The 18055-nt window shown below is 43.9% G+C and overlaps 1 protein-coding gene across 1 annotated transcript in view; it reads left to right on the top strand.

Moving 5' to 3' along the window:
* The window catches only part of LOC311125482 (N-acetyllactosaminide beta-1,3-N-acetylglucosaminyltransferase 2-like), a 40315-nt gene extending 22732 nt beyond the window's left edge, over nucleotides 1-17583 (top strand). Inside the window, exons 3-5 of the mRNA XM_084199533.1 lie at nucleotides 1452-1598; nucleotides 2623-3174; nucleotides 11477-17583. Coding sequence (XP_084055659.1) covers nucleotides 1485-1598; nucleotides 2623-3174; nucleotides 11477-12043 — 1233 coding nt within the window. The 5' untranslated portion in view covers nucleotides 1452-1484 and the 3' untranslated portion in view covers nucleotides 12044-17583. The remainder of the gene's footprint in view (nucleotides 1-1451; nucleotides 1599-2622; nucleotides 3175-11476) is intronic.
* Nucleotides 17584-18055: the final 472 nt, after the last annotated feature.

Genomic DNA, 18055 nt, shown 5'->3' on the forward strand with positions numbered 1-18055 from the left:
AGAAAAACGTAAATATTTGATTTGTCAGAACAGGAATCCTGTCATTTTTTAGGATACCGATCAGGTGGTGGCCAGGTCATAGCAGCAGTTCAATGCAACACACTATGTTCTTGTCATGAAAATCAATGCAAATGATTCACCCATTTTTGCATTTCACGTGTCAGTACAGACGATAACTCAAGTAAATGAAGTAACCCAATGAAAAGGGGATAGTTGTATAAGGATTTTATAGACCCAAATCTCCAGGATCCCATCCTCTCTTATTCAACCTGTTGAGTCACTCCGAGACGAGGTTCAAATTAGTGTGTGTAAAGGGAGTGTGTGTTTAGGTGGAGGGGGAGTGTGTGGGTTTAGGTGGAGGGGGAGTGTGTGTGTGTGTGTGTGTGTGTGTGTGTGTGTTTAGGGGGAGTGTGTGTGTTTAGGTGGAGGGGGAGTGTGTGTGTGTTTAGGTGGAGGGGGAGTGTGTGTGTGTTTAGGTGGAGGGGGAGTGTTTAGGTGGAGGGGGAGTGTGTGTGTGTTTAGGTGGAGGGGGAGTGTATGTGGGTGTGCCCCCACACCCACATCCTTGTGGTTATGATTTCACCTTGGTTGGCTGTATCAGCTGTGATCTTGTAGGGTTACATTTACATTTTAGTCATTTAGCAGACGCTCTTATCCAGAGCGACTTACAGTTAGTGAGTTGGAATCCAAACCTGCACAGCCAGTATCTCTCCTAGGTTGTGCTGTTGTTATCGGTCAGACCTGGACCACAGATTGGGAGCATGAGGCTCTCTGGAGTGAGAAGCACATGATCAATTATTCGCTGCCTAAAAACATTGAATTTCCCTAAATAACCATTCCAACTGTCCTGAAATACTTTCTGCCAATTTCAAAATAGTTATTTCATATGTTCAAACTGCCCCAAAACGTCTCAACCGTAGAGTCAAACAGAGTTTGAATAAATTGTGGATTTGCAGTCTGACTACCATTCAGCTCAAATTGCTCCTGCATTCTGTGAAAATGGTTAAAGGCATTGATTCTTAGAAACCCGTGTTCACTTGAAGCGTTACATTATTCACTTCCCCCTGAGGCCTTAGAGGAGAAAGAAATGTGGGCAGTTTGTAGTCATGTGTTTTTACACTAACTGGCCATATTAACTGAGGGGAGATTTCCATCCTATTAAATGTTTTAATGAAGAGACGATTTGACCACTAATTCTAGTCTGCGTGTGTGTGCAAAGCATTTAAGCATTTTGTTGCATTGTGTACATGACAAATAAACAAACTTGAATGTGTTCCTCATCTCTCTCTCTCTCCCCCCCTCCCTCATCTCTCTCTCTCTCCCCCCTCCCTCATCTCTCTCTCTCTCTCCCCCCTCCCTCATCTCTCTCTCTCTCTCTCTCTCTCCCCCCTCCCTCATCTCTCTCTCTCTCCCTCATCTCTCTCTCTCTCTCTCCCCCTCCCTCTCTCTAGGTGGCTAGAGGTCAGAGGTCGTAGCTAGGGGTCATGGCGGGCCTGAGGAGGAAGCTGAAGTTTGTGGTGACGCTGATGATGGTCAATCTCTTCATTTTCATCCTAGTGTCCCACAGCAGAGGACAGGACAAGAGCGGACCCAACAAGGTGAGGACAAAGTGTGGGGGGGTGGTGACAGGACAAAGTGTGGGGGGGTGGTGACAGGACAAAGTGTGGGGGGGGGTGACAGGACAAAGTGTGGGGGGGGGTGACAGGACAAAGTGTGGGGGGGGGTGACAGGACAAAGTGTGGGGGGGGTGGTGACAGGACAAAGTGTGGGGGGGTGGTGACAGGACAAAGTGTGGGGGGGTGGTGACAGGACAAAGTGTGGGGGGGGGTGACAGGACAAAGTGTGGGGGGGGTGGTGACAGGACAAAGTGTGGGGGGGTGGTGACAGGACAAAGTGTGGGGGGGTGGTGACAGGACAAAGTGTGGGGGGGTGGTGACAGGACAAAGTGTGGGGGGGTGGTGACAGGACAAAGTGTGGGGGGGTGGTGACAGGACAAAGTGTGGGGGGGTGGTGACAGGACAAAGTGTGGGGGGGTGGTGACAGGACAAAGTGTGGGGGGGTGGTGACAGGACAAAGTGTGGGGGGGTGGTGACAGGACAAAGTGTGGGGGGGTGGTGACAGGACAAAGTGTGGGGGGGTGGTGACAGGACAAAGTGTGGGGGGGTGGTGACAGGACAAAGTGTGGGGGGGTGGTGACAGGACAAAGTGTGGGGGGGTGGTGACAGGACAAAGTGTGGGGGGGTGGTGACAGGACAAAGTGTGGGGGGGTGGTGACAGGACAAAGTGTGGGGGGGTGGTGACAGGACAAAGTGTGTGCAAAGCTGTCATCAAGGCAAAGGGTGGCTACTTTGAAGAAGCTAAAATATTTTTAAAAAATTGATTTGTTTAACACTTTTTTGGTTACTACATGATTCCATATGTGTTATTTCATAGTTTTGATGTCTTCACTATTATTCTACAATGTAGAAAATAGTTTTAAAAAAAAAAAGAAAAACCCTGGAATGAGTGTCCAAACTTTTGACTGGTACTGTATGTATTGTTTTTCTTGGTTTAGACAACTCTGTATTGTTTTAATTTGTAAAATAAATGTAATACATTTCCTCCTTCCTTCCTCCATTCAAGGTCCGTGTCCCCTCCAAGCGCTTCTGGTCCAAACTGGCTCCTAGTCAGGCCTACTGGAACCGCCAGCAACAGAGACTGGACCTCCAACACAACCCTGTCCTCGCCTCCGCTAATAACAACAACACTAGCGATGATGATGTCATCAGACCTGTCCCTGACTGGCTCAACGACACAGGGCTGAACCCTGACCCCTGCCAACCGGACTACAGAGTCACCACTCACGTGAAAGACTACAACTCCCTACCTCCCCGTTTTAAAGACTTCCTTCTCTACATGCGCTGTCGGTCGTACCCTCTAGTGGTGGACCAGCCTCACATCTGCCAAAAGACCCAGGGAGGGGAGCCGCCCTTCCTCCTACTGGCCATCAAATCCCTTGTTCCGCACTTTGACCGCCGCCAGGCCATCCGCCAGTCGTGGGGTCGAGCCGGCGTCCTCGCCAACCGGACGGTTGTCACGGTGTTCCTGCTCGGCAACACCACAGCCGTGGACCACAACCCAGACCTGTCGGAGATGATGCGCTATGAGAACGCTCGCCACCGCGACATCCTCCAGGTATCTATAATATAAAGTATTCAGACCCCTCAACCTTTTTCACATTTTGTTAGGTTACAGCCTTATTCTAAAATTGATTTAAATAGTTTTTTCCCCACATCTATCTACACACAATACCCCATAATGACAAAGCAAAAACAGGTTTTTAGAAATAGGGAGAGATTGAATATGTCCGTAAACACACCAGCCAGCTGGTCTGCGCATGCTCTGAGGACGCGGCTAGGGATGCCGTCTGGGCCGGCAGCCTTGCGGGGGTTAACATGCTTAAATGTCTTACTCACGTCGGCCACGGAGAAGTAGAGTCCTTGGTAGTGGGCTGCGTCGGTGGCACTGTGTTATCCTCAAAGCGGGCGAAGAAGGTGTTTAGCTTGTCCGGAAGCGAGACGTCAGTGTCGGTGACGTGGCTGGTTTTCCTTTTGTAGTCAGTGATTGTCTGTAGACCCTGCCACATACGTCTCGTGTCTGAGCTGTTGAATTGCGACTCCACTTTGTCTCTATACTGATGTTTTGCCAGTTTAATTCCCTTGCGGAGTGAGTAGCTACACTGTTTGTATTCTGCCATATTCCCAGTCCCCTTGCCATGGTTGAATGCGGTGTTTCGCGCTTTCAGTTTTGCGCGAATGCTGCCATCTATCCACGGTTTCTGGTTAAGGTAGGTTTTAATAGTCACAGTGGGCACATCATCTCCTATACACTTCCTGATAAACTCAGTCACCGTTTCAGTGTATTCGTCTAAATAATTTTTGCATGCTACCCAGAACATATCCCAGTCCGCGTGATCAAAACAATCTTGAAGCGTGGATTCCGATTGGTCAGGCCAGCGTTGAATAGTCCTTAGCACGGGTACTCTCTGTTTTGAGTTTCTGCCTATAGGAAGGGAGGAGCAAAATGGAGTCGTGGTCAGATTTGCCGAAAGGAGGGCGGGGGAGGGTCTTATAACCATCCCGGAAGTTTGAATAGCAATGGTCGAATTTTTGCAGCTCGAGTACATCAGTCGATATGTTGATAGAACTTCGGCAGCCTAGTCCTCAAATTTGCTTTGTTAAAATCCCCGGCTACAATAAATGCAGCTTCAGGATATGTGGTTTCCAGTTTGCATAAAGTCCAGTGAAGTTCTTTTGAGGGCCGTCGTGGTATCGGCTTAAGGGGGGATATACACGGCCGTGACTATAACCGAAGAAACTTATCTTGGGAGAATACGGTCGGCATTTGATTGAGGTATTCTAGGTCGGGTGAACAAAAGGACTTGAGTTCCTGTATGTTACTACAATTACACCATGAGTCGTTAATCATGAAACACACCTCCGCCCTTCTGCTTCCCGGAGAGATATTTATTTCTGTCTGCGCGATGAAATAATGTAAAAAATAATACTTTTTTTTTTAAACGCAACATTTTCTAAGAGCTAGTCGCGAGGCCGCCATCTTCTTCTTCATCTTCATAGTTTTGATGTCTTCACTATTATTCTACAATGTAGAAAATAGTAAAAATAAAGAAAAACTCTTGAATGAGTAGGTGTGTCCAAACTTTTGACTGGTACTGTACATGTTAACATCCTCCAGGTAACAATAATATACAGTGGGGAAAAAAATTATTTAGTCAGCCACCAATTGTGCAAGTTCTCCCACTTAAAAAGATGAGAGAGGCCTGTAATTTTCATCATAGGTACACGTCAACTATGACAGACAAATTGAGAAAAAATTATCCAGAAAATCACTTTGTAGGATTTTTTATGAATTTATTTGCAAATTATGGTGGAAAATAAGTATTTGGTCACCTACAAACAAGCAAGATTTCTGGCTCTCACAGACCTGTAACTTCTTCTTTAAGAGGCTCCTCTGTCCTCCACTCGTTACCTGTATTAATGGCACCTGTTTGAACTTGTTATCAGTATAAAAGACACATGTCCACAACCTCAAACAGTCACACTCCAAACTCCACTATGGCCAAGACCAAAGAGCTGTCAAAGGACACCAGAAACAAAATTGTAGATCTGCACCAGGCTGGGAAGACTGAATCTGCAATAGGTAAGCAGCTTGGTTTGAAGAAATCAACTGTGGGAGCAATTATTAGGAAATGGAAGACATACAAGACCACTGATAATCTCCCTCGATCTGGGGCTCCACGCAAGATCTCACCCCGTGGGGTCAAAATGATCACAAGAACAGTGAGCAAAAATCCCAGAACCACACGGGGAGACATAGTGAATGACCTGCAGAGAGCTGGGACCAAAGTAACAAAGCCTACCATCAGTAACACTACGCAGCCAGGGACTCAAATCCTGCAGTGCTAAAGACGTGTCCCCCTGCTTAAGCCAGTACATGTCCAGGCCCGTCTGAAGTTTGCTAGAGTGTATTTGGATGATCCAGAAGAGGATTGGGAGAATGTCATATGGTCAGATGAAACCAAAATATAACTTTTTGGTAAAAACTCAACTCGTCGTGTTTGGAGGACAAAGAATGCTGAGTTGCATCCAAAGAACACCATACCTACTGTGAAGCATGGGGGTGGAAACATCATGCTTTGGGGCTGTTTCTCTGCAAAGGGACCAGGACGACTGATCCGTGTAAAGGAAAGAATGAATGGGGCCATGTATCGTGAGATTTTGAGTGAAAACCTCCTTCCATCAGCAAGGGCATTGAAGATGAAACGTGGCTGGGTCTTTCAGCATGACAATGATCCCAAACACACCGCCCGGGCAACGAAGGAGTGGCTTCGTAAGAAGCATTCCTAGGTCCTGGAGTGGTCTAGCCAGTCTCCAGATCTCAACCCCATAGAAAATCTTTGGAGGGAGTTGAAAGTCCGTGTTGCCCAGTGACAGCCCCAAAACATCACTGCTCTAGAGGAGATCTGCATGGAGGAATGGGCCAAAATACCAGCAACAGTTTGTGAAAACCTTGTGAAGACTTACAGAAAACGTTTGACCTGTGTCATTGCCAACAAAGGGTATATAACAAAGCATTGAGAAACTTTTGTTATTGACCAAATACTTATTTTCCACCATAATTTGCAAATAAATTCATTAAAAATCCTACAATGTGATTTTCTGGAATTCTTTTTCTCATTTTGTCTGTCATAGTTGACGTGTACCTATGATGAAAATTACAGGCCTCTCATCTTTTTAAGTGGGAGAACTTGCACAATTGGTGGCTGACTAAATACTTTTTTTCCCCACTGTACATGTTAACATCCTCCAGGTAACAATAATATACATGTTAACATCCTCCAGGTATCAATAATATACATGTTAACATCCTCCAGGTATCAATAATATACATGTTAACATCCTCCAGGTATCAATAATATACATGTTAACATCCTCCAGGTAACAATAATATACATGTTAACATCCTCCAGGTAACAATAATATACATGTTAACATCCTCCAGGTAACAATAATATACATGTTAACATCCTCCAGGTATCAATAATATACATGTTAACATCCTCCAGGTATCAATAATATACATGTTAACATCCTCCAGGTATCAATAATATACATGTTAACATCCTCCAGGTATCAATAATATACATGTTAACATCCTCCAGGTATCAATAATATACATGTTAACATCCTCCAGGTATCAATAATATACATGTTAACATCCTCCAGGTAACAATAATATACATGTTAACATCCTCCAGGTAACAATAATATACATGTTAACATCCTCCAGGTAACAATAATATACATGTTAACATCCTCCAGGTATCAATAATATACATGTTAACATCCTCCAGGTAACAATAATATACATGTTAACATCCTCCAGGTAACAATAATATACATGTTAACATCCTCCAGGTATCAATAATATACATGTTAACATTTAGGGTATGGGTTTTCAAACCTCTCCTCTGGGACCCCCAGACATTCCATGTATTTAACTATTCCACAGCTAGCACACCTCATTCACCTTGTCAACTAATCATCAAGCCCTTGAATAGGTGAATCAGGTGAGTTAGTTCAGGGCTACAACTACATGGTGAAATGTCTGGGGGTCCCCGAGGAGAGGTTGGAGAACGTCTGGGGGTCCCTGAGGATAGGTTGGAGAACGTCTGGGGGTCCCGCTGGAGAAAAACCACTGATTTAGGAGCCCCTCTTCTCCAGAGGTAATGTAGCATTCGTCTTAAGTTAGCTAGGTAAGAGAACCACATATCACAGTCATAGTAAGTAACTGCCTCTGCCAATGTAAATGTTTCTTCCTTCAGGTAACAATCATGTAAATGCCTATGGCAACATAGACGTTTCCTTATTCCTTATAAGCGCCTAATTAGGATTAAAATAATTCTGTTAACGTTAACTTTTCCACAGATTTTCCAGAGATCCTGGTTGGAGGATTTCCGGATTTCCTGCTTATCCCCTCCTGATTCCGGAATCCTCCAATCAGATCTCTAGAGTCTAGGGGTGTTTTTATGCTAGGTCCCTTTCAGCCAGTTTCTGCTTATTTTGTTTGTGGGTGTGGTGTGAATACGCCAAAGGAACTCCGACCCCTCCAAAAAGAACCCCCGAAGCGAACTGAACCTGAGACCATCTCGAGAGGTGGTCTGAGTTTGGGTCGCTTTAATTCTGTGGTCCGGTTCCCTTTTTTAGGGCAATGTGAACGCGAAGCTCCCCAGGTTCACTTGTCATTATTCCCGCACCACACACTAGACTACTGCAACACCGTTTCCCCTGCCATAACCCCTCACACTAGACTACTGCAACGCCGTTTCCCCTGACATAACCCCTCACACTAGACTACTGCAACACCGTTTCCCCTGACATAACCCCTCACACCAGACTACTGCAACACCGTTTCCCCTGCCATAACCCCTCACACTAGACTACTGCAACACCGTTTCCCCTGCCATAACCCCTCACACTAGACTACTGCAACACCGTTTCCCCTGACATAACCCCTCCCACTAGACTACTGCCATAACCCCTCACACCAGACTACTGCAACACCGTTTCCCCTGCCATAACCCCTCACACTAGACTACTGCAACACCGTTTCCCCTGCCATAACCCCTCACACTAGACTACTGCAACACCGTTTCCCCTGACATAACCCCTCCCACTAGACTACTGCCATAACCCCTCACACCAGACTACTGCAACACCGTTTCCCCTGACATAACCCCTCCCACTAGACTACTGCCATAACCCCTCACACCAGACTACTGCAACACCGTTTCCCCTGACATAACCCCTCCCACTAGACTACTGCCATAACCCCTCACACCAGACTACTGCAACACCGTTTCCCCTGCCATAACCCCTCACACTAGACTACTGCAACACCGTTTCCCCTGCCATAACCCCTCACACTAGACTACTGCAACACCGTTTCCCCTGCCATAACCCCTCACACTAGACTACTGCAACACTGTTTCCCCTGCCATAACCCCTCACACTAGACTACTGCAACACCGTTTCCCCTGCCATAACCCCTCACACTAGACTACTGCAACACCGTTTCCCCTGACATAACCCCTCCCACTAGACTACTGCAACACCGTTTCCCCTGCCATAACCGCTCACACCAGACTACTGCAACGCCGTTTCCCCTGACATAACCGCTCACACTAGACTACTGCAACACCGTTTCCCCTGACATAACCCCCCACTCTAGACTACTGCAACACCGTTTCCCCTGACATAACCCCTCACCCTAGACTACTGCAACACTGTTTCCCCTGACATAACCCCTCACTCTAGACTACTGCAACACCGTTTCCCCTGACATAACCCCTCACTCTAGACTACTGCAACACCGTTTCCCCTGACATAACCCCTCCCTCTAGACTACTGCAACACCGTTTCCCCTGACATAACCCCTCCCTCTAGACTACTGCAACACCGTTTCCCCTGACATAACCCCTCCCTCTAGACTACTGCAACACCGTTTCCCCTGACATAACCCCTCACTCTAGACTACTGCAACACCGTTTCCCCTGACATAACCCCTCACTCTAGACTACTGCAACACCGTTTCCCCTGACATAACCCCTCCCTCTAGACTACTGCAACACCGTTTCCCCTGACATAACCCCTCCCTCTAGACTACTGCAACACCGTTTCCCCTGCCATAACCCCTCACACTAGACTACTGCAACACCGTTTCCCCTGCCATAACCCCTCCCACTAGACTACTGCAACACCGTTTCCCCTGCCATAACCCCTCACACCAGACTACTGCAACGCCGTTTCCCCTGCCATAACCCCTCACACTAGACTACTGCAACACCGTTTCCCCTGCCATAACCCCTCACACTAGACTACTGCCATAACCCCTCACACTAGACTACTGCAACACTGTTTCCCCTGACATAACCCCTCACACCAGACTACTGCAACACCGTTTCCCCTGACATAACCCCTCACACTAGACTACTGCAACGCCGTTTCCCCTGACATAACCCCTCACACTAGACTACTGCAACGCCGTTTCCCCTGACATAACCCCTCACACTAGACTACTGCAACACCGTTTCCCCTGACATAACCCCCCACTCTAGACTACTGCAACACCGTTTCCCCTGACATAACCCCCCACTCTAGACTACTGCAACACCGTTTCCCCTGACATAACCCCTCCCTCTAGACTACTGCAACACCGTTTCCCCTGACATAACCCCTCACTCTAGACTACTGCAACACCGTTTCCCCTGACATAACCGCTCACTCTAGACTACTGCAACACCGTTTCCCCTGACATAACCGCTCACTCTAGACTACTGCAACACCGTTTCCCCTGACATAACCGCTCACTCTAGACTACTGCAACACCGTTTCCCCTGACATAACCGCTCACACTAGACTACTGCCATAACCCCTCACTCTAGACTACTGCAACACCGTTTCCCCTGACATAACCCCTCACTCTAGACTACTGCAACACCGTTTCCCCTGACATAACCCCTCACTCTAGACTACTGCAACACCGTTTCCCCTGACATAACCGCTCACACTAGACTACTGCCATAACCCCTCACACTAGACTACTGCAACACCGTTTCCCCTGACATAACCGCTCACACTAGACTACTGCAACACCGTTTCCCCTGACATAACCCCTCACACTAGACTACTGCAACACCGTTTCCCCTGCCATAACCGCTCACACCAGACTACTGCAACACCGTTTCCCCTGACATAACCCCTCACATTGGTGCCACAAAAGAGAGAAGATGATGTGCAGGTTCACGGAAAAAAATGTGTGCAGATTTTGGATATTGATTAACGATTGTCAAGGACGCACAGAAATTCCAAAATGTGTGAAGTGTTTAGTTCAGATTATTTGTTTGCAATATGTGATCTATAGGCTAAGAGAGCTTCATACGCTGTTTATTGATTGTGGGGTTTGAATAGTGTGAGAAGACAGCATATTTGGTGAGAATCACAACATAGTGTACAAAATCTATTCTAGCTCTTAAAGGATAAAGGTAGCCTACCTTGGGTGTAAAATGTTCAAATACAGCACTATTTATTTAAAATAGATATTTTTTAATGATTTGATAAAATATTGAATTTGTCCGTAAATACCAACTCCCGTAGAAATGCGTTGAATAACACATTCAGAAAAGACAGTCAACAAATAAATGATAAGGAATAATGTTTTGAAGTGTCTGTCCTATATGTAGGAGCTATAAGAAAGATCAGGAAATGTTTTTATAAAAATAAATGACACTATTTAACCCCCCTTTCTTTAAGTAAGCACAAAACTACCTCCATACTTCCATTCATAAAAAATAAAATAATGTTGTTGGTTACCTTCAGACGAGTCCTGTAACACTTGTGGGGGTTGTAGAGCAAAACGGAGAACACCATGGTGTTGGTGAGAGTCATCTTTCCATAGTGGTCTCATGGTCTGACTAACAGCGCTGTAGCTCGGACACCTTCCACCGGAGATGCAGAAGGGTAGATTGAGTGGCAGCACGTGTAAAAAATAAATAAACACATCTGTAGCTTAAACTGACTCATTTTGATGGGGATTATGTTACTTAGATTGACGCACCGGTGCATCAATTGACTCTAGGGATTATTAATATATACGGACTGATTTGTGTGGCAATGTATTACGACTGTCTGTTATGTCTTTTAACGCTCACTGAGTGGTCCACAATGTTGGTTCTAATCTGTAATACGTCTTGTCAAATGTTGCAATATTGGGGAGTGACACAGGGATACTCAAACTATTTTTAAGTATGCTGACATAAAAAAAATGGGATTGGATAAACAGTGGAATAATGAACAAAATACTAAAGCGTTTTTGAGTAAAATATCCCTTTAATTGATTGTTCTAACTCTACCTCCAGTGGGACTACCGGGACTCGTTCTTCAACCTGACCGTCAAGGAGGTGCTCTTCCTGGACTGGATGACCACAAGCTGCCCCGGTGCTCAGTTCATCTTTAAAGGGGACGATGACGTCTTTGTCAATACGTTGAGGATCCTGGGCTTCCTCAAGGGCCTCTCTGGGCCCAGGGCAAGGGACCTGTTCGTAGGGGATGTGATCACCAACGCGGGGCCACACAGGGACAAAAAGGTCAAGTACTTCATCCCAGAGAGTTTGTTCGTTGGCACGTACCCGCCGTATGCGGGCGGAGGGGGGTATCTGTACTCCGGGGACCTGGCCAGGCGGCTGCATGGGGCCTCGCAGCGCGTACCGCTCTATCCCATCGATGACGTTTACACAGGGATGTGTCTGAGGAAACTGGGACTGGGGCCAGAGAAACATAAAGGCTTTAAGACGTTTGACATTGAGGAGAAGTACAGGAGTAACCCGTGTGCCTATAAGGGTCTGATGCTGGTACATAGCCGGACACCACAGGAGATGATCCAGATCTGGGCCTGGCTCAATGACCCCGACTTGACCTGTCAGTAACTACCCAGCCGGTGTCCATTTTGACTTCAGCTTTCAGAAACCGAGGACAACAGGTCGGCGGCCATTTTGATTTAGCTGTCGGTAACCAGTGAAGACAGGTGACTTGAACTGTCGGTAACTGCCTGGACCAGACACCACGACAGGTGGCTATTTTGTTATGTTGGTTGTTATAGTAACTCTGTCAGAGGTCAGCGGCCACTGTTTTGTGACACTTGGTAGGGTTGTTACATTCTAAAGGTCGGCCACCATTTTGAGACTTTTTTTGGGGGGGCAGGATTATTACTCTTGGAGGGTCAGTTGGACATTGGCAGCTTTAATGTTGTTATTATCATGGTCGTTGATGTTAGTTAACCACCTTCCAAGTGGGATTGTTGATAAACATTTCAGGTTTTGAATCCCAAGATAAAGAGGGAGTGATTGTGATGGCGGTACAATGGCGGACCAACGTGTCTCTGCGCTTTCAAAATGGCCAAGATAGTGTTTTGATAAAGTCTGATTGATGGACCTTTATGATTTAACACCGTGTGTCTGATGGCACAAATAGCCTTTAACATGCTGTATTATGAGGAGTTGGAGACAGAGGTTGTATGAGCAGCCTGATCCCAGATCTGTTGGTTGTTTTCCGTACCAATGACCATAGGAGTTGGCAAGACGGCACAAACTGATCTGGGACCAGGTTAATGGGTGAGTGCTCAGCTGGTCTGGGCCGTGCTAGATAGAAATGTCCAAAAAGCTGTTTGGTCGTTCCACGAAATGAGACCCTTTTGGGTAATGTAACTTGGTAAAAAAAAAAAAAAAAAGAGCACATGTTCAACTTGAAAAAACAAACATGTTTTCCCATCTGCAGAGGTCTGACTGATGGACCTTTATGATAATACTGTGTCTGGTGGCACAAAGAGCCTTTAAAATGCTGTAAAACAATGACTATAGTAAGTGCCTATTAAGTGCCAAATACAGTAACAGGGTTGACCGTAACAGGGTTGACGTGTTCATCTTAAATCAGCCAAAAATCTCCTTGTGACAGGAAGAATGGAAGCTTGTTGTGTGCAACAGGGAGGGGCAATTGAATTCAGCCTTAAAAAAAAGATGTATATAGATATATAACTATGGGTAGCATGGTGGACGTGTTATGCTCGACACACTCAGTTTTCCACCACAAAACACCAGTAAATGACCAGAAAGAGTAGAACCAGCTCACCTGCTTTTACACTGATTTGACTATTAGATGTTCAACGTTCCTTTTGAAAAAAATATGTAAGAAAGAATAGTTTCACCAACAAGAGTTCAGTTCACGTAACAGGGTTGACCTTAAAATTAGGGGCAGTTTATTGATTTATAATTTTTTTTACCTTAAAATAAATCACTAATCACATGAAATGTATTAATCTCTAGAAATGACTTTGTCAAAGCAACAAAATAACTAGGGCTTTCCAACGGGGGTGAAAACTTGGAGAAATTTTGGGGTTAAAGGGGCAGTCAGCAGTTGCTACATCCATTTTTGATTATTGAAGAATATAACTGATAAATACCTCATGAGCTTAGTTCAACTGTCATACCCCATCAGACCTTGCATCCATAGCCCTGTCTATGAATTTGAGAGTGGTTACATTTCTTCAGCCCCATCCCTCAGCTTTTTACCAAAACAGGTGGGGAGTTGCTTTATTGTTTCTACAACCAATTGCCACTTTAAGTGGGTTAAAATCTTCCTAGAAGTCAGAGGGAAATGCCAAAATACTGAATTTATGGCACTTTAGCAAGTCTTTATTCATATAAAAAAAATCAGATTTTGTGTTCTATATTAAAGGGCACTTATTTTAATATACAAGGCTTTTAAATCAAATCAAATCACATTTTATTGGTCACATACACTTGTTTAGCAGATGTTATTGCGGGTGTAGCGAAATGCTTGTGTGACAGTGCAGTAATATCTAACAAGTAATATCTAACAATTTTTCAACATATACACACAAATCTAAGTGAAGCAATGGAAGTAAGAATATATAAATAAATATATGGACGAACAATGTCAGAGCAGCATAGACTAAGATACAGTAGAATAGTATAGAATACAGTATATACATATGAGTTGAGTAATGCAAGCTATGTAAACATTTTTAAAGTTTAAAATGCAGTATTGGTGCACTATTGTTATTTAAATATCAAAGGGATGCGAAAGAAACGTTTGTGGAATGACCCTGTTCAGCTTTGCTTCAGGTCCTCCTTATAAGCCAGCCATCCTCATTAACAAAGAAACTGTCAAGCTGAAATGGCTGGTTGTAGCATATTTTCACAAAGACCAATGTTATTTTATATCGAACACAATGCCCCCCCCACAAACTATAACAAAGATGAAGCTTGAACCATGACCGAGGCCATTGGCTAGTGGGTGGTTCGTGTTTTTAAGCTTTTGTTTTGCAACTGTGTTACTGCCTGTTTGCAAATAGATCAGAGCGAAATACTGTTTATTTATCCACAATAATTACTCTTCTTGTCAGAAGGTCAAAAACCATGTCAAAGGTCAAATCCAGTATATTCTATTCCACCGCTGCCTTAAAGATGTGGGGAAGACTGGTGTGGAAGATTTCCTTCAATTTACGTCAGAGAATTTCCCTCATTTGTAATTCAAATGTTGATGTAACTAATATTTTATGTCCTAGCAGTAATCTGCATCTAGGACGATCTAGCCTAAATGGTTGTATGTTTATAAGGTGTTTTATTTATCAACTGTAATGGTTTAATCAACTGTCTGCACAATTTCTTATTGGGTGTGTATTTTACTGTTGAAAGAAATGGATGGTGAATACGTTACATATTTACACTGTGCCCAGGTCAGGAATGGCTTGTATCAATTAATATATCTATATGCTGTACGTAGAGGGCCGTTGTGCCCTGAAGCAGGGCTGTACGTAAAGGGGTGTTGTGCCAGGAAGACAGGTCATTGGCTCCATCTTAATAATGTTTTTAATATACATACACATCTGGGCCTCCATTCAGTTGTAAAACCAAACGTTGTGGAACGTTGCAGACAGAAATGTCATTAATAGAGCTGTAGGATTCCTGATCCTACAGGTTAGAGAGGCATGTTTGTTCTACATAAAATATATCTGAACATTCCACAACAATGTGCGCTGCGGTGGCCTCTGCTACAAAGAGGGCGGAAGTCAGTCTCCTGCTGGACAGGTGTTGAATAAAAGAGTTGGTGCTGATTTGTTGAAAACACTGAATCGTTTCGGCCCTTTACGTACACAGCTTGCATCTTTCCCCAATACATTGCAACCTCGCATTTTCTGCCGGTGAGAAGGAACCAATGAAAGGACTCCCCTGTTTGCCTGGGTCAGAGTACAGGGCCGTATTCCTCTATTCACCCTGAAGACAGAGACCCTGTTGAAATACAATCACCTTCAGTCCTTTCTTGGTGATTATCTCTGATCTTTCATGATGTGGTTGTTTTCCCTCCATCACATCTGTCAACAGACTGTCAAATCAGAACAATTATCAACAAAGGAAGGAGGGGAGGGAAGGGAAGGAAAGGTCTAGAAGCATTTGTAGAAAATATATATAACAGGGTTGAAGACCTGGTACAGCCTAATGCTGCTGAGTGTTCCCATCGGAACTGTACTGGTCCAATAACAAACGTTAATTTTCGTTTTACGTTACAAAAGTTTTCAAAGCTATTTTCCATAGTGTACCCTAATGAACAGGACCCCGAAGTGTAAGCCGAGAAGCTCGCAAATTAGTATTTCCTAGGAGATTTTGGGGAGAGATTCTAGTTACCCCAGCCATAAAGTCATAAACCCTGCCCATTTCTTCAATTTATCTTCTTAAAATGTGTTTTTAAACCTAACCTTAACCACACTGCTGACCTTATGCCTAACCTTAAATTAAGACCAAAAATAACACTTTTGTTTTCATGAATTTTTATGATGTAGACAATTTTGACTTTGTGACTGCGGTAAATAGTATCTTGCCCCAAAATCTCCTAGGAAAAACACATTCGCAAGCAGCTCTCACTTCTTACGTCCTGTGAGGTCATGTGACTTCCTGTTTCCCTGGCGTTCATTGGGACTTACTGTATCTCATCAAAGGTCAAACCAAAAACGGTAACAGGATGTCGTCCGCGCATGCTGTATCAAACCAAAATATAACATGGCCTGTCAGGGGGTTAGAGTAGGGTGGAGAATGTTTACATTTGTAAATGTATACATAATGTATTTTATTTCCAATCCTGATTTTAAAGTCCGCTATGCCAGTAGGGTCTCCAGCTACTGCATTGCAGACAAGGCTTTCAGTATATCACATTATTATTTATCTGACTGAGGCCTGAATTCAGGCACTTGGTGACTTAATGTTAATATCGCTTCTGTTATATCTAATATCGCTTCTTTTTCTACACCACCTTCTGTTTCTCCTCGCGTCTCGCCTCTCTCACTCCTCTCGCACTCCTCTCGCACTCCTCTCGCCTCACTCCTCTCGCCTCTCTCTATTTGATCACTTGTCCTGTTTCTCCATGGACTTGATGAAAGTCAAACATTAATTCATTCTCCTAATTTCTGTTTGAATGTAAAATATTCATCTATTGCGACACACACAAAAATGACGTTAGAGGCGGCTTATGGTAGGGAAATGAACATTCAATTCTCGGGCAACAGCTCTGGTGGACATTCCTGCAGTCAGCATGCCAATTGCACGTTCCCTCATAACTTGAGACATCTGTGGTGTTGTGTGACAAAACTGCACATTTTAGAGTGGCCTTTTATTGTCCCCAGCACAAGGTGCACCTGTGTAATGATCATGCTGTTTAATCAGCTTCTTGATATTCCACACCTGTCAGGTGGATGGATTATCTTGGCAAAAGATAAATACTCACTAACAGGGATGTAAAGAAATCTGTTCACGAAATTTGAGAGAAATAAGCTTTTTGTGCATTATGGAACATTTCTGTGATCTTTTATTTCAGCTCATGAAACATGGGACCAATACTTTACATGTTCCGTTTATGTTTTTGTTCAATATACATATCTAGAGCAGTGTCTATTTCCATGGTCCAAACCCTTATGTTTCCCTTGGTTATGAACCATTGATGATTTTGTAATCACATTAATGTTTATCTGTGGTTATGTCCTCTCTCGACCATAACATAACATTCCTGTAATCTGTTGGAATTGTGTATGTCTTGTTGTCGCAAAATTCTAGTAACTTTTCCCAAATTCCCAGGTTTTCCAGAATTCCAGGTTGGAAGATTCCCAGACTGAGGAGGGATCCAGCATCCTCCAACCAGGATTCATGGAAAACCTGGGAATATGGGGAAAGTTACCAGGTTTTTGCCACACTATAAGACTTGATTTGGACGCATTCTGCACAATAGAGATATCTATATATTATAAACCAATACGTGCCTTTTTGTTTCTTGTTACCAATTGTGTCAATATTATATGGTTCCTTTGATTTGTTTCACCTGCTATTTTCAGAACCATGCCATGTGTGGTTCTTTTGCTATGACTTTAGATTTTTTCAATAAATAATATTTTGCTGTTTTTGTAGATGCTGTTGGAAAATGGTTTTATTATAGAAGAAATGCTATCCCTGTTTTTAGAAGATTTGTGCAAACTTATAATAGCCCAGATTTTCTGTGTTTGTATGTTTTTTTAAACTACTTCTGGTTATTCTAATTCTATATTCAACTATTGAAGAAGATAAGAATCAGCTGAGTGATATTTGAAAACGATTTTTGGGCTAGTGGTGATGCCCACAAATTTTTTGGCGATGCCCCTTCCCGAGGTAGAACAAAACTCAACAAAGTTATATATATATATATACATTTATTTTTTTTACATCTGTCTCATTTTATTAAATGGATGGTGATGTAAAAATATTTTACTGCAAAAGTGGTTAAAATGATAGATTTACTTTTAAATGAGGTTCAGTGGTTGTTGGTAGATCTCTTCCGACCTCTGTTGGAAGGACGTGGTAGTGTATTTAGTGTGACTTCTTGGAAAGAGATGGTAGTGGATT

This window comes from Coregonus lavaretus (genome assembly GCF_964263955.1).
Source record: "Coregonus lavaretus genome assembly, contig: HAP1_SCAFFOLD_3482, whole genome shotgun sequence".
NCBI lineage: Eukaryota > Metazoa > Chordata > Actinopteri > Salmoniformes > Salmonidae > Coregonus > Coregonus lavaretus.